General features: G+C 33.6%; 1 protein-coding gene across 1 annotated transcript in view; it reads right to left on the bottom strand.

The window, feature by feature from the left end:
* Positions 1 to 963: 963 nt before the first annotated feature.
* LOC150097010 (charged multivesicular body protein 1a-like) overlaps positions 964 to 22,606 on the bottom strand; it is a 135,771-nt gene continuing 114,128 nt past the window's right edge. The window contains exons 6-8 of the mRNA XM_090407801.1: positions 21,590 to 21,649; positions 14,013 to 14,215; positions 964 to 2,993 (exon numbers count right to left, since the gene is read on the bottom strand). Of these exons, the coding sequence (XP_090263927.1) occupies positions 2,972 to 2,993; positions 14,013 to 14,215; positions 21,590 to 21,649 (285 nt within the window). The 3' untranslated portion in view covers positions 964 to 2,971. The remainder of the gene's footprint in view (positions 2,994 to 14,012; positions 14,216 to 21,589; positions 21,650 to 22,606) is intronic.

Genomic DNA, 22,606 nt, shown 5'->3' with positions numbered 1-22,606 from the left:
TGCTCTCCAGCCCAAGTCTTAGTTTTGTAACCTAATAGATAATAATAATAATAATTAGACTCTAGCTTTGTTGTAGTAAAGTTTTTTTTTTTCACCAGAGGTCAGGCCAATAATTGTAGTAACGGTTGGTCAGTAACTCTGGTAAACCATGTAGATTGTAGTGCAGCTTATTTCTCTGTATATATTGTGTATGCTCCAGAGGATGATATGAAGGTCGAAACGTCGAATGTTGATTTTGGTTTATATTAAACTAAACTTTTACTTTATAACGCAGTAGATGTCTCCATAATTTTTCAAAATGTATTCTGATCACCATGTAATCATGAGAGAAAGGGTTATATGAATATTTTTATGCCAAAGTAAACTAAGTAACATTTTCAAAAAATACTGTCTGAAAGAATATATGTCAAAGTTAGCAAGTAACATTTTCAAAAACAGTCAGAAAGATTATATGGGTACTGATCCATTTAGAAAGCATAATAACTTTGTAAGAATATTGTTACATTTGATTGTCATTGCAACCTAAATTTAGATTTGCATTTTCTCAAAATGCAAAAACATACTTCACTTTAGCTTATCACCATTCATGAATATACAAGTTGCAACTTGTATATTCATAAATTCATATAAAATGAGAATTTGATCATTCCCTTCTTGATTTATATTTTCTTGCACACACACACACAAATTTTAGATGACATATTTTATAAATTAATATAAGCAAGCAATACGGGGCATGAAAGACAAACTCTGAATATGCCAGATGCAAAATGTCAACAACATTATAAAGTCTTATAACAAATTAAAGATGAAATATAATTTGGAAAAGCTTATAGGAAAGACTATACACTAGAAATGGAGTAAAAGGTAAATATAAAGTAACTTTGCATTTTGTATGAATATTTAGTTGTTTAATATGATGCAACTTTCATTGAAAATTGTGAGTAAGCATATACAAAGTAGTAACTTAATATATTGATTTTATTTGCAAATTTTACATGATACTGTACAATTTAGAGCAATTCCCATAATGGTAGAAAAAATACATTTTTCTACAAGCTAACTATTGGACCATTACATAAAACAATTATTATTTACAACTGGCTTTAAAACAGATGCAAAAATAAGGTCCAACCTGTGAAAAGTGAAATACAAAATAGGAAAAAAAATAATTTTGTTTAAAAATATGTACACAAACATACATTCTTTATGAAGTGAAACCTGCATACCTTTAAAGCTATATAAAAGGGCATTTTAAAGTGTTACATATTTAAATGTTCTCATCATACATTTGTCTTAAAAAGAATTATAATACATATTATATAGAAGCAAGATTAAATAAATTTCTATGGAATAGAAGAAAAGTTAAAACACAAACACCAAATTAACAGTATACAAAATAGTGTTCAAACCAATTTTAATTTATGAGAACAGGATTAGAAATAAAGCAATTAATTAAAGACAAGATCGCAGATATGACAGTTCTGTGAAAAATGAAAGGTCTGGATGGCATCAATAACAAGATCACATAACAAATGGAGAGTTTACAAAGGAACATGACAGTGTGAGCAGAGTTAACCTAAGGTGGTATGGTCACTTAAACATAATAGGAGAGGAAAGGTTAACAAAAGAAGTATTCTTTGCTAGGATGGGAAAAAGACCTAGAGGAAAACAAAGATCTAGGTGGATTGATGCAGTTAATAGTATCTTAGAAGAATGAAATTTAATGTGCCGACAATACTGGAGACCTGAAAAATAACAGAATAATTTGGAAAAAAACTGATGATTTGAAGCTACTAATAGCAAACTTAGTAGTGTAGTACAATCATAGTATCTTGAATAGCTCTTGAGGAAATGATGATAGAGAGCAAAATTATTTTCCAAATGACTATTTTTTTATTATTTTTATGGCTATTTAGCCTATATTTTTTCCCTCCTACTCATTATTCCCAATGATTTCCATATTTTTTGAAGAAGTAGTTCAACATCAAACATGGTTTCATAATGTGACGATTCCTTGAAATTTTTGTCACAGCCAACTGAAAGAAACATTCAAGAAACAGAGGGCTTAAGAAGTAAAGGTTATTTTCTCATTTCAAGCCACTGGAAATCTCTTTTGTGTTCATATATATCCTCAAAATTAAGAAATGAAAAATCAGTATCTAAAAGAATTCGTTTATACTTGGTGATCTGCAAATTACCAGATGATTTTGTAGTGTAATTTGGTGATTAACAAAACTAAGTTAATCGATGAGAATCATTTTAACGATGCTTGACCTCTAATAATTTCACAAATCAGCTCAATTTGATTAGTTTAAATTTTTAATTAGGAAAAATCTTTCCATAAGATAAAGGAACATAAACTTCCTGTAAATAAATTCAAAAATCATTCAAAACATTTACATAAGCTTTAATTAATCATGTTCAGATTATTTACAAAGCTGATTAAGTATATGTTTATGAACATTTGATAAATTTCACATATTATATGTGAATGTCAAACAAGTCTCATATAAATAAATGGTACTCAATACTACATGTGCTCAACATATAAAATCTAAAGTCATTAAGATTATATATGTTATCTTATACGAATATTGTATGTTGCTTATAAGTAACTCAATATTTACAATATCAAGTTATTATTTATTTGGTTTTGGCAGTAGCCACACAAATACACACCTAATCAATTTATACAATCACCAATGCTACCTTATTAATAATAACCAATGTATATACAGAAAATGTGATACTATTAATATTTAAATTTCTACTTCTGTAATTTTTATTTAATTATCAGTTATTATGGAGATAATACTTCCTTTAATCAAATTTTTAAAAATGAATCAGAACTAGTGAACATTTTGCCAATGTCGTTAAAGAGATAAGCTGCACAAGAATACTTCTGTGGGGTTTGCATTTCAAACAGAAATCATGGCAATTAATTCATAATGATGGTCTGGAAATCAATTCAATTTCTCAGAGCTGCTAGTCTGAAAGATACAAAGGAGTAATTATTAAACAAAGGAAAAAAAAGACAATAGAATGATGCCAAATTAAAACAGCAGCACTAACAATGGTTGCTATATTTAAGATATACTAATGAAATTTGGCCAAATTTAAAGTGCAATCTACACAGTGCAATTATGAAATCTCTATCCATAATATGAAGTATAAAATATTAATACTCAAACAGCAAAGTTAGAATTTTCATATTAATATTTATTTAATAAAAGAGCTGCTCAACATACTTCAGGTACTTTACTTCAATCAAGTTTTTAAAGAAATGCATAGTTAATTTAAATCTAATTCTCAAACAATTATTTACTTAATTTCATTTCTTAAATTCCAGGCATCATATCTAAATCAAACTATTTTTCATTAAAAACTATCTAACAATGTTATTTAACACCAAATATTATATATAATAATATATATAATATTTGGTGCACTTAAGGAGTGCACCAAATATTATAACAGATGAACATAATTAAGATTTCATCTAATTTTCAATCAAAAGCATAATTCTAAATTTGTCCATTATTTATTAGGTCTCTGATTTGATCATTCTTGTATTTCAATTTTCTAAAGCATTTCTCCCACCTGCATCAACCTACCTTGCTTGGCTCAAAGTCTGCAAACATTTTTTTTTTTTTTGCTATCTTTCATCTTTTATTCTATTTCAGGAACCATACCACTTTTGAATAGCATTCATGCATTACTGAATATTAATAACATCAAGTTGCTATGTGTTATCTCATCATCAAATTAGTGATATGTACCTTCCAGGGATGAAATGGGATACTATTATAGTACTACATGAATAAGTTGGCATTATTATTAGCTTTCTATTAATATTTTTTTCTCTTAATTAATCTATGTTTCTCAAGTCTTTTTATAGATCTTACATTCTGGTCTTCTAAGGCACTTTAGCCTTAAATCTTGGTCTTCCTCTTAGTCTTTTTTCCAGACATCCTGTTTTGCTTTATTCAGCTTAAGTAACCATACTATCTTAGATTAGCTCTTCTCCCACATTCCTGAATGCTAACATTGTGAAGTTCCTCATCAATATCTTCATTTTTTAATATGGGAGGGGGCTGAAATGTGAAACACCTAAAACAAAAATGATATGGTTGTTTGTGCAACAAGGGAAAGACTTTTTTCTCAGAGGATTGTAAATGATGCAGCAGCAGTGTAACAAGTGTGTAACACTTCATGGGAAATATGTAGAATAATGTGTAAGTTACATGGTTCTACCTTGATTCCTTCATGGTGATTATCATAACTTTTCAGCATACTCTAGTATGATAATCAATGCAACCTGTTTCATACATCCAATTTTCTTCAGAAATCTCATACCTACAGTTTCTAGTCTTTGATTAAATCCCTCCTCCAACTATAAGTTAACTGTTTTGGCTAATTTCTTTCTTATTCCACATAAATTTATTCAACTGACTGCCTACCATACTGGTTTTGCTTATTCTATTATCTATTTCCAAATTTAATATGGGAGTGGGGATAAATAACTGAAATGTTTTACTTGTTTCGTAGGTTGTTTGAGAACATAGGTGGATGCTCTAAATGATCCTCCCTATTTTCATACTTTTTTAATGCTGATTTTCATATGAAATTTGTCTCATTTAATTAAAGAATTTTGATGATATCCAGTATTTTGTCTATAGCAATTGAGGCATTTTCAAGGATAAAAATAGCAAATGTCAACAAAGTAAAATAAATAAGAACACACAATTTCAAGCAATTATTCAAATATTTTGATTGTGTCTTTCAGACAGAGTCAAAAGTGGACAGTTACTTTACTAATTAAGGATGACAGTTTCCCAGATATTGAGTCTTTACACTGACATTATTTTAGGAATTGTCTTATTGACAATTCCTAAAACCCTATACACATTATTTTAGGAATTTTAGGAGAACTTTGACCAAACAAGCATATCAGGTATTCTTGGCCACCGGGCTGAAGTTCTCAAGATGTATGTCTCCCAAATTTGGGGCAGTCTCATGCATCCAAAATTTTTGAGGTTTGGCATGTTTCTTAAGGCTGATTCTATGAATAGTCTTTCAAATTTATACTTGCTGCGGTGTATTACTGTGGCTTCATTCCACTGTATTCTGTGGTGTGTATCCAGAGTATGGTCTGCAAGCCCAGAGTGGCTGTACTGGTGAAACCAGATGTAGTCCTTGTGTTCTGAAATTTTGATATTCGCTGTCCTGCCTGTTTGGCCAAAGTAGGACAGCTTACAGCTGCAAGGGACCTGGTATAGACCAGGTAGGTCTAGGGGAAGTGGTTGGTCTTTAGTGGAGCGGATAAGGGATTCCAATTTTCTATATGATCTGTAACAAGAGGTCAGGTCATGTTTATTCAGGATTTTGGTAATTTTTTCCAAGGTGCCCTGGATGTAGGGAATGGTGGATGAAAGATTACTCTAAATCCGGATGTATGGATTTAGAGTAATCTTTTTTGTGAAGGGGGCTGTGGTTTACTGGTTTTAGTATTTTTTGGATTTTTTTGGGGTTGTAGCCATTGGCTGAGAAAGTGTTAAGGATGTGATTTAGTTCAGTGGTTAGGGCATTGTTATTTGAACATATTAGTTTAGCTCTGTTGTAGAGTGTCTTAATAACTCCATATTGTTGTGAGAGAGAGAGAGAGAGAGGGGGGAGGGGGAATTGTTGGTGAATGTACCTGCCTGAATGGGTCGGTTTTCTATAAACTGAGAAAACCACGGTTCTGTCATGCTGGCCGGTGACTAGCGTGTCTACGAAAGGGAGGTTGTTGTTTTCCTCTTTTTCCAGGGTGAACTTGCTTCTGGGGTTGGTTGTTTAAGTGCGTTATGAAGGAGAGGAGTATATCAGAGCCATGTGGCCATTTTGTGAACACATCATCAATGTAGCGAAGTCATATGATAGGTTTTTGTGGGGTAGAGTTTAAGGCTTTCTCTTCAAAAGTTGCCATAGAGAAGTTGGCCAATGGTGGGGAGAGTGGTGAACACATGGGTGTCCCCTCTGTTTCTAGAATTTTCCATGCCAAACGAAATAGCCCGAGTTCATAGTGAAATGAAATAGGGCTGAGATATTGGGAGGGGGGGGGGGAATTTGGCTTGGATGAGCTCTAATAAGGTTTCCTTGAGTGGGACATTTGTGAATAAGGAGGAGACGTCAAAACTGACCATTATATCAGTATGCTGGAGTATAAGGTTTTCTACCAACACGCTGAATCATGAACTTTGGTCAATTCTATATAACGTCTCGTGCACTTCGGCAGATAAAGAATTTGAGAAAATGCAGAGTCGACATATCAAGTGATAATTTAAAAAGAACTCTACCTCCGAACCGAAACTTTTGAGGTCTGAAGCACTCAACGCTCTTGCACTTAGCCACAATTTCGGCATTGCTCCTAGAAAAATACCGACTGAAGAAATTATGATCCAAATTGAAACCCGCATCTACCACCTTCCAAACCACATTGCCAACATTAGACTGGATGTAGCCTGTGTTCTCAACAAAGCAAGACCACCAAAAACCAACATATCCAATAATGAATATAAGGCTCTACAGGAAATGAAGAAAGACAAAGAAATAGTAATCACAAAAGTGGATAAGAGGAACGCACTGTGGTGCTCAACCATACTGACTACACAGGTAAGCTTAATGTTTTATTATTAGATCGGGCTACTTACCTCCCCATTGAATAAAATCCCACCAACTCACAAATTAGAAAACTCCATAGGCTCCTTAAGAAGGTCACTTCTTGACCTGTGGAAGTTACTAATAAATTAAAACCTTTTAACTCTAGACCCCCCCTCCCGTATATATGGGCTTCCAAAAATACATAAACAAAATGTGCCATTTCGTCCCTTAGTGGATGGCATTGATTTCTCCATGTACAAATTAGCCAAACATTTAGCCAAAGCACTCACACACTATACTGGCAACACACCATCACACAAAAAACTCAGCCAATTCAAAGCCAGTGTAGAAAACCTTACACTCCAACATACTGACATAATGGTCAGTTTTGACGTCTCCTCCTTATTCACAAATGTCCCACTCAAGGAAACCTTAGAGCACATTAAAGCCAAATCCCCCCCCCCCCCCAATATCTCAGCCCTATTTCAGTTCACAATGAACTTAGGCCATTTCATTTGGCAGGGAAAATTCTACAAACAGATAGAGGGGACAGCTATGGGTTCACCACTCTCCCCACCCTTGGCCAACTTCTTTATGGAGACTTTTGAAGAGAAAGCCTTAAACTCTGCCCCACAAAAACCTACCATATGGCTTCGCTACGTTGATGATGTGTTCTCTATTTGGCCACATGGCTCTGATACACTCCTCTACTTCATAACACACTTAAACAACCAACACCCCAGAATCAAGTTCACCCTGGAAAACAACAGTCTCCCTTTCCTAGACACACTAGTGTCTAGGAAAACCTGATGGAACTATGGTTTTCTCAGTTTATAGAAAACCCACCCATACAGGCAGGTACATTCACGAACAACCCCCCCCCCCCCAACAATATGGAGTTATTAAGACACTATACAACAGGGCTAAACTAATCTGTTCAAATGACAATGCCCTAACCACTGAACTAAATCATATCCTTAATGGCTACAACCCCAAAAAAAATAAATAAAAATAAATAAAAATACTAAAACCAGTAAACCACAGACCCCCTCCTCAAAAAAGATTACTCTAAATCCATCACTATTCCCTACATCCGGGGCACCTCGGAAAAAATTACCAAAATCCTGAATAAACATGACCTGACCTTTTGTTACAGACCATATAGAAAATTGGCATCCTTTTTCCATTCCACTAAAGACCAACCACTTTCCTTAGACCTACTTGGTGTATGCCAGGTCCCTTGCAGCTGTAAGCTGTCCTACTTTGGCCAAACAGGCAGGACAACGAATATCAAAATTTCATAACACAAGGACTACATCCGGTTTCACCAGTACAGCCACTATGGGCTTGCAGACCATGCTCTGGATACACGCCACAGAATACGGTGGAAGAAAGCCACAGTAATAAACCGCAGCAAGTATAAATTTGAAAGACTATTCATAGAATCAGCCTCGGCCTTAAGAAACATGCCAAACCTCAACAAATTTGGGAGACATACATCTTCAGAACTTCAGCCCAATGGCCAAGAATACCTAATATAGCCTGCTAGGAGGGGTGCAATCAGGAATTTAGGGAAAACAATAGTTTCCTCGCTTCGACCTCATTTGCTGTTTTTAGTGCCTGTGTGCACGTGTCTTAATCTTATGTTCCAATGAAGATGGCAATGTGATGATGCCAAAATATAGGAAGCATAAATTAAAGTTTATTTTAATTTATATTCCAGTATACGTTGTGAATTCCTTAAGACTACAATATATGATAAATACATACGCACAATTATTAAACACATAGAAAGCAAGATTTTCAGATATGCATCATTTCCTGCTTTTCAAGACTTTTCAATGCAGAAAGTCATGATCAACATGAGGTTTCTGAGATTCTTTTTGATTATTATTCTAAAAATGGAAGTCCTGCAGTTTTAAACTATGAAAGTACTTAACTAGAATAAGCAGTTGTATCAAAAATGATTAATGGTCCATCATACAAAAATCTAGATCCAAGACAAATACTGCTGAAATTAGCAATAACATCTGAGCTCAAAGAGCCTTTTTCAAATTTAGGAAAACTAGCTGCTATTGGACTGTCCATACCTGTGAACACAGCTGAATGTGACGGGGGTTTCTCTGCACTAAAAAGGATAAAAACCTGTTTAAACTAAACATATTTGGTCATTTTATCATTAAAATACAAACTTATTTATTACTGACCATTTACAAAACGAACTTACATTAGAGCCTACCAGTTTCGCCAGCAAATTGTCTGGCTTATTCAAGACGTCTATGGAGACATAAAAACTAGTAAATGCAAATTGAAAGGAACATAAAAAACGTTGTAAACCAACTAGTAGCTAAGGTTACACGTTCGCATGACAGAGAGGACTTATTGTTCTTATTCATTATCACGCATGTGTATTTGTTGTAAACGTGTAATGTGATTACTGGCTAGCTGTAGTTCAGATTGATTTAGAGAGAGATCACGTTTTTCCATGAACTGTTTAGAATTGCACCCTGATTTTTGTTGAGGTTTCCGCCGGTTATTAACACTATTGTGGCTTCCTTGAATAAACGATGTCTGTAGTCGTCATCCAGATATGGCATGGAGCTGTTTTGCCACTCTATTGTGTGGTTAGATGTACAGAAATGATGTGCTAAGCCGGAAGAGATACTTCTGTTGTGGTTTACATCACCAACATGTTCTTTTTGTCTGATTTCTAAACTCCGTAAAGTTTGTCCGATGTAGGCAAGACCACAGGATCAAGGAATGTAATAATATACTCCTGGATATTTGTAGAAAGGCACCTTATCTTTTGGGGATCCTAAAACTTGTCTGATGCTGGTGGTTGGTTTGAAAATTATAAAATTATAAAACGACCAAATATGTTTAGTTTAAACAGTTTAATGAAACACAAAATTCGGTGCATGGAAAGAGAAAAATGTAGAAAGGCCAAACTTTTGAACCACCTAATGTTCCTTAAAAGTTGCAGGGAATTCTCCATCATTCCAAAGTTCCTCATAGTCAGAGGTCATATCAACTCTATATCAGCTAAAAAAATTTATCTACACACTTCATTGGCGCTTGTAAGTGAAAGGATTCAACACATGAGATACGAACTAAATAAAAGTGATATTAATTGCCGCAAGTTATTTGATGACATTTCTAACAATTTAGAATATACCATATGGAATCAATTAGTTCAAATGATACAACACAGTTACGAAAAAAACTTTCAAACTTTATAAGGACAAACAAATTAGGAAATTCAATGAACTTTACAAGAAAAAATATCGAACACAAAACAACCTCCTGGACGACAAAGTGATTTTTAATTTGTCAAATCACAATCTCACAAAAAATGAATCTGACATTCTCAAAAAAGGTTTAAACTTTGCGATTACACCCAAACACATTCCTAAAATGGATTTCATGCGTGGAATTGAAAAAGGCCTATATCCATTACTGCAAAACATAGCCAACACTATTAGATTCAAAAGTATGATAATCCTAGCCAAAGCCAAACAATCTATTCTTAACATGTCTCCTTACGATAGAAAGGCAATTCTCAACTTGAAGAAAAACAAAGATTTCATTATTACAAAGGCTGATAAGGGAAATTCTACAGTTATCCTTAACTCTAAAGATTATTATGATAAGTTAAACGTATTACTATCAGACAACTCCACGTATAAGATCCTAGACAGAGACTCCACAATAAAAAATCATAATGAAACAAACCAACTAATCAGAAATTGTAACACTTGGCCAGAAGAAGTGACGAGAACACTAAAATCCTCACATCCTATCACTCCAAGACTATATGGGACATCTAAAATACATAAACAGGATATACCCTCCGTCCAATCGTTGATGGAAGATCATCACCAACCTACCTTTTGGCAAAGCATCTTGATGATCTTATTTTATTATTTTATTAAATAATAAAATAAGATCAACAGAATCCTATATCAAGAATAGTCAACATTTTGTAAATAAACTCCAAGCCATTAAGATTGCACCAACAGACATGCTAGCTAGTCTAGATGTTGTATCCCTTTTCACCAATGTACCAGTAGAAGAGGTAACAAACATCATCCAAGATCTCTTTCCTGTAGACATCACACAGATGTTTAGACATTGCCTTCAATCTAATTTCTTCAAGGTGAACAACACCATATACCAACAATTAGAAGGCCTAGCAATGGGAAGCCCACTATCACCATCTTGTGCAGACCTTTTCATGGAAAAACTTCAAAAAGAAATTCTCTCCACAATCTCTCCTAGACCATCTACATGGTGGAGATATGTTGACGATATCTTCATTATATGGCAAGACAGCTTAGAAAACCTAAAATCGTTTGTGGATAAAATCAACTCAATACATAACAAGATAAAATTCACTCAGGGTGGAAAACAACAACCAACTGCATTTTTTAGACATCTTGATAAAGAAACAATCAAATAGTGTCAAATTATCTATTTACAGCAGATACTGGAAGATATCTTCATTATACTTCAAACCATCACAAGACACACAAACTGAGTATTATTCACATGTTGAAATATAGGGCCAGAAAGTTTATATTAGAAGAGGATACACAGACTGAACTCTCACTAATAGCCAACACATTATCACAAAATGGATATCCTCAAAACATCATCAAAAAATATCTATATGGTGACAACCCCAGACAAGAAGAATCACGCTCCCAGCACATTTCTACTGTAGCGATCCCTTTCATCGAGTCAATTTCTTATCAAATAGCCAGAATACTAAGAGCCTACAACATCAGAGTGGTCCCTAAACCAACCACCAGCATCAGACAAGTTTTAGGATCCCCGAATGATAAGGTACCTTTCCACAAACATCCAGGAGTACATTCCTTGCTCCTGTGGTCTTGCCTACATCGGACAAACTTCACGGAGTTTAGAAATCAGACAAAAAGAACATGTTGGTGATGTAAACCACAACAGAAGTATCTTTTCCGGCTCAGCACATCATTTCTGTACATCTAACCACACGATAGAGTGGCAAAACAGCTCCATGCCATATCTGGATGACGACTACAGACATCATTCAAGGAAGCCACAATAGTGTTAATAATCAGTGGAAACCTCAGCAGAAATCAGGGTGCAATCCTAAACAATTCGTGGAAAAACCTGATCCTCTCTCTAAATCAATTTGAACCACAGCTAGCCAGTAATCACATCACACGTTTACAACAAACACGCATGCGTGATAATGAATAAGAACAATAAGTCCTCTCTGTCACGCGAACGTGTAACCTTAGCTACTAGTTGGTTTACAACGTTTTTTTATGTTCCTTTCAATTTGCATTTACTAGTTTTTATGTCTCCGTAAATGCCTTGAAAAAGCTAGACAAATTGCTGGCGAAACTGGTAGGCTCTAATGTAAGTTTGTTTTGCAAATGGTCAGTAATAAATAAGTTTATTTTAAGGATAAAAACCTGTATGAGGAAATGCATCAGTCAGAACACTCTAAATAATCTGATGCTGATTTCACTGGAGGGACCAAGATCCAACAGATTTTAATTACGAAAAAGCTGCTGATAACTGTGCTTTTAAGAAGAGAAGAATTAATGTATATAATTTTAAGCTGTGATCATTACAAGATTTTTCATTACTTAATGAGAAAATAAGAAAAATCCTAGTCTTGTTTGTTATAATTACTGTATAAAATATTATCCTTGTTTGAAGTAATTTCTAATAAAATTATTTAATTTGTTATGAAAAAGGGTCTTTCTTAACTCATTAAATTCTTGTACACCCGGCTAATGCTTCATTCAACCCGGCTGGTAAAATTTTTCTTGGGAGGACATGCCTTTCATTACTTATTGAGAAAATAAGAAAAATCCTAGTCTTGTTTGTTATAATTACTGTGTAAAATATTATCCTTGTTTGAATATTTTTTATTTTATTAGATGTTACCTGCTTTAAAAATATTTCAAATTACTCCAGACATTGAGAATATACATTGTCTTCATTTTTTATATTATCACCTATCATAGTTGATCCTTTTGTAGTTACCTTTTCTGTATTTCTAAGCTTCTCCAAAACATCTTGCCACATCATCAGTGATTTCCTTACATATGTCCTCAAGTGGTGTACATCTTACTATGAGTACTACACAATTAAGTTTACATTATTACTGATCTGCTATCAGTAATTTTCCTCCAAATTAGTCTATCACTTACCAGCGTTCCAAATATTGACCAATCTTATATTTCTGTTTTCTAGGGCACTTCTGACTACATCAATCCACACAGATCTTTATTTTTTCCCCTGAGTCTTTTTCCTGTTATGATGGCATCAAACATCCGTTTTGCTTAACCTTCCCACTCCCATTCTGTTTGAGTGACCATACTGCCCTAATTAAATTAGCTCTGTTCACACATTCTTGAATTCTAACAATGCTAAGTTTCTACCTAATATCTTATTAGGTAGAAACTTGGCATATTATTTTTAATATGATTCTGCAAATGTTGTCACCTGTTCGCTCCCCTAATTTTTCTTGTAACTCTCATATCCATGGTCTGGGTTTTTGATCAACTGCTTTATTTCTAACCCAACTCTCATATCCATAGGTTAAAATTGGTTTCAACACTGTCTGGTATAGAGCTTTGCTTATTCTTGCCATATTTAATTTGACATCATCATTAACAACTGTGATGAAATAACTGATATATTTTACTTATTCTATGATAGGTTCTCCATTGAGAAAACAGCTGACCACACATATGAGAGTTTTGAGAAAGATTAAGGAAATAAACACATGGCAGCAGTGGCTCATATTAAAAAAAAAAAAAAAACAAGGTAAGGAAGGAACTTGACATTGTAAGCATTCAGGAATGTATGAGCCATATATATATCAAAAATTTTTTATCTAAGATTTCCTAAGCAACATAAGATCAATATCTTGGTAATATAAAGAAATATAACTTTCTGAACAGACAAAAAAAGTGCTTATGCTTTTGTTCGGTTAGTTCAGTGGATAGCTACTGTGTAACTAAATTTCATGTTCGTGTCCTTCACAACATTTTTAAGCAGAAGCATAGCTCATTATGCATCTATGAGCAGATTAATTTAGGAATTTGCAGTAATTCATAACAATTTTTTACATCATGTTTTCTTTTTGTGCACTGAGAAACTCTATAGTGTATCACCATGTATGTAGTACTCCTGAAGAACAAGTTTTCCTTTCATCAAGTATTTATGCATAAAATAATCAAACATCAAAATCGAATTAAAAGCATCAAAAGATTTTTTAAAGTTTTCCTGTTTTAATTTGGGGCACTATGAATACTAATAATGCACAAATTAGAAAATCCACAAAAAAACAGAATAAATCATACCTGCGGGACAGAGCATCTTCCTCAGCATGAGATCTTTCACCAGTAGTAGTAACAGATAGTGATCCACTTGGTACTGACTCTGCCTGAGCAAGCTGATCCATAATTTCTAATCCACTTTCCTCAGCTACTTGCTGGATTAAATGGTTAACCTGATCCTGTGGTGTGCTGGTTGTTGTTGCAGATCCCATGGCATCTTCAACCACCTATTAGCAATATTTGTTAAAAAAAAAAAAAAAAAAAAAAAAAGAGTAAATCTTTAAGGGAGGAAAAAAAAATGCTAGATTTTCTTTTCTGTCTTAATATAACTATTTTAAGCTCTCAGTATGATTTAAACTAACTGATATTTAATTTTTTGTTCAACTGTACTAAAGTTTTCAGATTCTCTTCAATTATTTTTTTTTACTCAATACTCATTACTGGGTACAAATCAAAATGGAGAATTGAACAGTAACATTTTTTGTGCCTATGATCGTACTAAGAAACATTAACCAATAATAACTTTTTTTTTATAGTAATGACTATTGTATTGTTCCAATCAATCACCAGCATTCAATGCTGGAAACAGATCAGATATACCATACTGGTATCTATGATCTATCACTCACACTGGCTAACATTTGCTTGGATGTGACTGGAATTCTTAAAAAATCCAAACCACTCAAGAGCAACATTCCACTAAAGAAATATTAGCACTAAAAAGTTATATAGCAACAAAAAAAATTACTATAACCAAAGCTGATAAAGGAAATGCAATTGTCATAATAGATCAAATGGACAACAGAGAAATGAGCAAAAACCTTACCATGTCAAATGATCATGGATATGTGGGATCCCTAAAATTCACAAACCTAATTCCCCTTCATCCAATAGCTGATTGCCTCACTTGTAAACCAGTCAATCATCCAGGCAAATCCCACCCCCCATCCCACACACCAAACACAGGCTTCCTGACTATGGTATCAGAATCCTGGCAGATTCTGACATCTTATCTTACACTTAATTTTTCATCATACCATCTTTCTTTAATTCTAATTGCACTTAAATGTACTATATATGAATCACAAGTGTATAAACACTCTCCCAAGCTGGAATGGGTCACCATGGGTGAAGTAGACTCAACCCTCCTACAATGGGAGAGGGTCATGTTCACTTTTTCAAAAATGGCTTAACAAGTCTGTTCATTGTTTAGATTATATTTGGTCATTCAAACATAATTAAATTGAAATATATATTGATCTTTAATTGACCATGATTTATAAACATTTAATGCCAACAAGTTTCACTGACAGGACTGTACAGAAGATACACAAATTTTACAACATATCAGAAAATCGGACACTTACATTAAGAATTCAAAGCACTTTATTGAAAAATTGAAAAACATCTCATCTTCAAGCTTGCGAGAATATCTGTCTTTAAGACAGATATTCTCGATAGCTTGGACATGGTATCTTTATTTACCAACATCCCATTAGAAGAAGTTATCAGTATCCTATACAATCTCTTTCCTGAAGATATGGCTCACCTTTTTCGTCACTACCTTAAATCTAATTATTTCAAATTAAATGAAACAATATATGAGCAAATAAATGGCTTAACTATGGGCAATCCCCTTTCACAGCCCTGTGCAGATCTGTTCATCGAAAAGCTAGAAACAGACATCCTCTCAAAATTAGACCCAAAACCTTTGGTGTGGTGGAGGTATGTAGAATGTTTTCATAATTTGGAGGGACACAAAAACAGCTCTTTTGGACTTTTTTTAACCAAAATTAATTATTTTCATCAAAAAATACAATTCACTTTGGAACTGGAAAAAGATAATCAACTACCATTTTTGGATACCCTAATAAAGAAACTAGCAGATGGACATATCAAACTAACAGTCTACTGCAAACCAACACACACTGGACGCTACCTTCATTTCAAGTCAACATACATATGCTCAAAAATAGAGCTACGAACATCATCTCAGAAGAAAAAGAACTCTATAATAAACTACTCATATATCAGAGACATTAATAAAAAATGGCTATCCAAAGAATCTAATTAACAATATTCTTCATAGAAACCCCACAGCCCCCCACAACAACAACCTACCATCACTCAATACAGTTCATTCTTAGTTATTCCTTATTCAAGTACAGAGTCTGAGAAGATCGCAAAACATTTTAAACCTTTCAACATCAGAGTTGCGTTCAAACCGTTCAAGACTGTCGTCAAGCTTTAAGATTGCCAAAAGACATTAATCCTTTTTTCAAACACGCTGGAGTGTACAACATCTCATGTGCTTGTGGTCTAAACTATATAAAGACAGACATCGAGAAGCCTCAAAATCCGAAAAAAATAACATATAGGAGATGTTAATAACAACAGAACAGACAACTCAGGTCTAGCTCATCATTTCACGATTACTAACCATACCATTGATTGGGATAGCAGCCCCATGCCTTACCTAGAAGAATACTTCCATTGTAGAAATTTCAAAGAAGCTGTTGTAGTCCTCCATTCTGGAGAAAATCTTAACAGAAACCAAGGAATGATAATAGCTGACATATGGAAAACTTAATAAGATCACCAGAATTTAATTTCGCTCAAAACTACAGAACGTGCTCTCATAACAGCAACTAAACACAACACGTTCCATGCGTGTAATGTTACGCGTATTTATACGATAGTGTTACTCCATTTTCTCTGTACTAGCCACTTGAAGTTTTTTCTCTCTCTTACCGTTATAAACCCTGGAGAAGCCGGACAACCCAGCCGGCAAAACTTGTTTGGTATTAGATGTTTATAAATCGTGGTCAATTAAAGATCAATATATATTTTAATTTAATGACTTAACAAGATCTATCACTGCTGATTAAATTTGAACAATTACTGTAGATTTTGTGAGTAGTGAATCAAGAATATTAGGCTTTAGAAAATTATTGAAGTAGTTCAAAAATGAAAAAAATTTACAGCAAATTAACTTGTATACAATTTTTGATTGTTCCTGTAAAGTTGGTTGAGTATTTAACCAAGTTAAACTGCAGTACATTAAAAAAAAAAAAAAAAAAACCACTGTTGCAAAATAAGGATCACATTGTATTACAAGAGATATGAAGCGCATAAAGAATTTATACAACAGAAATTTAAAAATATGAAAACAGGTAGCAGAATAAGCAAAGTTTGGAACAGTTGGGAGGCTCTGTAGCTCAAATAATATAGATGAAGCATCTTGGTTAGAAAGGCCTGGGAAAGACATGAAGAAACCTTTATCAGGAGTTGTCAACTGGAGAGTTAGCTGCTCTCATGTGGATGTAGTGCATGATTTTTTCCACCAAGAAACTCAGGTTTTTCATCCAACAAACAGACAAATGAGCTTTGTGAACATACATATTTACAGACATAAAATGCTTATCCTCAGAGGGATTAGAAGAGGAATGGCAAGTTAATTGCATTAAATTGCCTAAAACCCTTAATCAAGTGATTCAATCTGTCTCTGATGGATGAAAAATGGATGGATGGTATGGTGAGAAGTCAGCTATATTAACCTTCTCTCTGTGTACAGGGGTGCAAACACACCCCAGGCTAATAAAAACTTAAATAAAAAGTTGCCGAATGAAAAATTTCCAAAGTTTTCTTGGGAATGCTATCTCTGATATGTTTCACACACAATTCGAAAAAAAATTATATTAAAATTGATGAATTTGAATGTAGTAGTAAGGCTTCAAAGATACCTGAGTGCTTAACTATGTACAAGGGTGCATATGCAACCTGATATTCTCCATACAAAAACTGGTTTTTGTAAGCAGCTGAGTTAGTATTTTTCCATAGTTAGTTTTGTATTCACATTCCTGTTGCCTGAAATATATATTTTTTGCTTTGCTACCATATTCACTTTGGAACTATGTATGATTCTTGTATGAGCATGTATATTTTTCTTTGTTTTTAGTAATTTTTAGTTCAGCTTACTGGTGTACACTGTAGAGTAATTTCATTATCTCTAAAGTGATTTGATGCAGTTTCAGTTCAGTCTTTGCTTGCATTTCAAAGAAGTAAGATATTGCAGGCGTAGACTTCTGTGGCTAATTGGTTCAAAAAATATATTTCGGTGATTATATCACATTTTTTATTATTCAGTTATACAAAATACTGAAATAATAGTTCCCGACAAGTTTCGTAAATCGTAGGATTTACGTCTTCAGGGGGTAAATAGTATAACTTAAAGTTTAAACAAGAGAAAAGAGAATTAATAAATACAAATCATAACCGTCTGGCTATTCATAAAACTCAAATAACAGAATGCAGATATAAAACGTTATTGACGTTGAACAATACTGGATGATGTCACGTGTTCTTGTTCTCGTTCATACAGTCCGAGCTCAGATTGAGGTAGATTTTTTATTAGAGCTGACCACACTTGATGGAGAATTAAACCTTGATTTTTATTGCATATTAGCAGCTTCTTTAAATTTTCTTATATAACTGTTGTTTTCTATGTATGACATCATCGTTTTTTGCCAGAGTACATCATGTCCAGTGTCTGTAACATTTTATTGTTGTTAAAATGCCTCAAAACACAAATTCTCCAACAGAATGGGTATGAAACAAAAACCATCAAGAGAATCCTTAAAATGCCTCCAGCTAACAACACAATAAAACAGGATTACAAAAACGCAATCTCGCTTCCTTATATCAAAAATGTTACAGATAAGCTAGCCAAATTAATGAACAAAATGTGGAAAAAACTCAAGATTCCTACATCCACCAAAACCACCTCATCATCCTCTTAAAAACCCAGGAGTCTACAAAATCCATTGCTCTTATGGGATTTGCTATGTAGGACAGACAGGAAGATCTGGAGAAATACGCATGGCTGAACACCAAAAAGACGTATAATACAAAAGAGAACAAAAAACGGGTCTTGCTTTCCATAGCACTTCCACTGAGCACAATGTACTCTGGCAGAAAACGACAGAAAACTGTTGTTTTTTATGTCATACATAGAAAACAACAGTTATATAAGAATATTTAAAGAAGCTGCTAATATGCTAAAAAACCCAACCCAATGCAATAGAAATCAAGGTTTAATTCTCCATCAAGTGTGCTCAGCTCTAATAAAAAATCTACCTCAATCTGAGCTCGGACTGTATAAACGAGAACAAGAACACGTGACATCGTCCAGTATTGTTCAACGTCAATAACGTTTTATATCTGCATTCTGTTATTTGAGTTTTATGAATAGCCAGACGGTTATGATTTGTATTTATTAATTCTCTTTTCTCTTGTTTAAACTTTAAGTTATACTATTTACCCCCTGAAGATGTAAATCCTACGATTTACGAAACTTGTCGGGAACTATTATTTCGGTATTTTGTATAACTGAATAATAAAAAATGTGGTGTAATCACCAAAATATATCTTTTGAAGTAAGATATGTTTTTTTTATTGAATTAGTAGCAAGTGTTTATGGTTTACATATCTGATATTGTCTTGCAAATTACAAACTATTGTCTGCTGTGTTTATTGCTGTTTTTCTTTATTACTGCTTATTTTACTACTACTTATTGCTACTAAGTTTGTAAGTTTGTTTTGTGATATGTTTTTCTTTTTTTTTGTTGTAGTTTTTATGTAATTTTTTTTTTTTCCTGTGGATATTTTAGATAATTATAACAGGAATAAAAAAGACATCGTACCAGTTCCAAGTTCAGAGATCTTTTAGAGAAAATGTTGTCAGTTGCTTCATCAGATATGGCAAGCAATGATGATGATTCAGATGTGGAATTAGAAAAACAATATTTTTGATGGCGATTTCTCAGCTTTTGATGATGTTGCTGAAGAATATATATACCACAACTAGATGAAGAGAAGAAGAAGCAAATGCAGAATCTATAGCTACTGTGAATGCTTCACTGTTGGTTCTTCTGCTGAGAATATCCTGGAAAATGTTGTTGTGAATCCGAACAGAAACTCAAAAATGAACAGAAGATAACCAATGTTCCTCCTGATGTACATAACATTCCTGAATTTCAGGTATTTCAAGAAAGAGAAGGAATTGCCAGAGCAATACTAATTAAATATCTATGCTCCGCAATGTTTCAAACATAATTTATCATATTCATTATCATGAATTAAAACAATTATAAACATGATTGTGTGCGAAACTAATAGAAAAGCCAGAGATCATTACGATGCATCCATATGATACTGATGATTACTGAATTTATGAAACTGATGCTGAAATCTATAATATGATTGGCATTCTAATATATGCTGGAAGTTTGTCATAAACTTTTATGACAAAGTTTTTTCTTTACACTTTGCACTGAAAATGCATGGGGTGTAATTACATCCCTGTACATGGTTAACGTTAAAATATTTGTACACACAGGGAGAGAAGGTTAATTATATTGTGTAAGAGAGAAATTAGCTAAAACACTAAACTCATAATACAGAAGACTGTTCAAACCAATTTTAACTTATGGATCTGGAAGTTTGGTTAGAAATAAAACAGTTGATCAAAGACTAGGATACCGATATGAGAGTTCTGAGAAAAATTAGGGAAGTGAGCAGGCTGCATCGATGGCAAAACCATATTGAAAAATGAAGATATTAGAAACTTGACATTGTTAGCATTCAGGAATGTGTAAATAGAGCTAATCTAAGGTGGTATGGTCACTTGAACAGAATGGGAGAGGTCAACAAACAGGTGTTTGATGCCAGGGAAAAGACCCAAAGAAGAGCAAGAGCTAGTTTGATTGATGCTGTCAGAAGTGCCCTAGACGATATGGCAATACTGAAGTGGTGACAAGTGAGAGACTAACTTAGAAAAAAAAAGTTTATAGGAGATTAGTAATAATGCAAGCTTAATCATGCAGTATACTGTCACAGTATCCTGTACAGCAGCTGAGGGTATATATTGGGAAATTGATAATGATGAAATTTAAGAAGGCTGACAAATAAAGTAAATCAAGTAATGCCTTTTTTTTTTCTCTCTCTCTCTTCCTCAAAGGGAGCAGGCAGAACTCTTTTAGCTTTAGTTTAGAAAATCAGTAGGCAGATGCTTTCCACACTTAGTCATCACTGGTTTAATTGTGCTAGAAGCTACCAATGATTTGCTGATTTATACGTGACAATGGTGAGAGAAACAAATACTGCGCTCTTGTGATTTGAAACTGTTTTAAGTTCTAGGGTCAGTTTTTTATGATTTGCAGTTAACAACCTAAGTTTCAGGCAGTAAAAACAATACCTGTTTGTGCCAAATATCAATTAACCTGGGAATAAGAAAAGAAAAAAAAAAGCCTAGAAAAAGTTCTCTGGTTGAATACTAGAATCAAACTTATAATAATCTTTCTTCTGGCAGCCCAACTTCTGGAAGCACTGGTATATTAAGAATGCTGACATTTGTTGAAAATCAACAAAAATCAAGAAAATTTAGCAAAGGCATTCCACACATATATATTGTCAACGCTTTGTATAAGAAATTAGACTAAAAAACCACAAACATAACCTCCTATAATAAAACTGTGTCATACATTAATAAATATATTATGGAAAGTTTTCCAAAATAAATTCTTAACAACAAAAACACTTACAGCAGTTCTAACATCTAGATCTTCAAATTGTTGTTCAAATTTCTCCATAACAGCTGACACCTGAATAAAGAGAGAAAAATATTCTGAAATTCAATCAGCATAATACTGTATTAAGAAGATAACTAGTCAAGATATGAGCTAATAATATTCAATGACTTAATTCTTTGAGTAATGTCATATTTGCGATCTTTGATAATGCATGCAATTTTATGAACATGATTGAGTGTGAGCACATAGCATACTCACTCTCCAGCCAAAAAACTGTGTTCAAATCCTGACTATAGCATATATTTTAAATAGGTGGTAAACAATTTCCACCTAGTGTGATGCCACCATCCTACTTACCTAATCTTCAGTTCACCAACAGTACCAATGTTTATGTTCTCAGTCAGCCGTTAGAATTGATGGAAATCAGTGGTAAGACATGATCTCCACATTATGGATCGCATTATGAAAGAGAGTAGCATTAAGCATGATATTAGAATTGTAGATGCTAAACAGCTCTTTGCTTTGCAGATAGTGTTGTACTCCTAAACACATCTAGTGCAAGTTTCCAGGATTCACCGACTAAATTGAATAACAGCTGTAATAAATTTGGCATGAAAATGAACAATAAAAAGACCAAAACTATAAATATATGCAGGCACATAGAAACTTTCAGCTCACATTCTGAATGGAGATCCTACAGAACAAGTAAAATATTTCAGCTATTTAGGCACAGTTTTTAGTGAAGAAGGCAGGTTAAATCTGGAAATAGACAACAGAAAAAGCAAAGCTGATATACTGTGTAGCCAGCTGAATAAATTTATATGGAAAAAAGAAAGAAATTAGCCAAAACACCAAACTAGCTATACACAAGACAGTCTTCAAACTGGTTTTAAGTTATGGATCTGAGAGTTGGGTTAGAAATAAAGCGCTTGATCAAAGACTAGAGACCACATGAGGGTTCTGAGAAGAATTAGGAGTGTGAACAGATGACATCAATGGCAGAATCATATATTAGAAAAGAACTTGACA

This window comes from Typopeltis vanoorti, chromosome 18 (genome assembly GCF_054136105.1).
Source record: "Typopeltis vanoorti isolate ZY-2024b chromosome 18, IOZ_Tvanoo_1.0, whole genome shotgun sequence".
In the NCBI taxonomy this organism is placed as follows: domain Eukaryota; kingdom Metazoa; phylum Arthropoda; class Arachnida; order Uropygi; family Thelyphonidae; genus Typopeltis; species Typopeltis vanoorti.
This window is presented reverse-complemented; position numbering and strand designations above follow the sequence as displayed.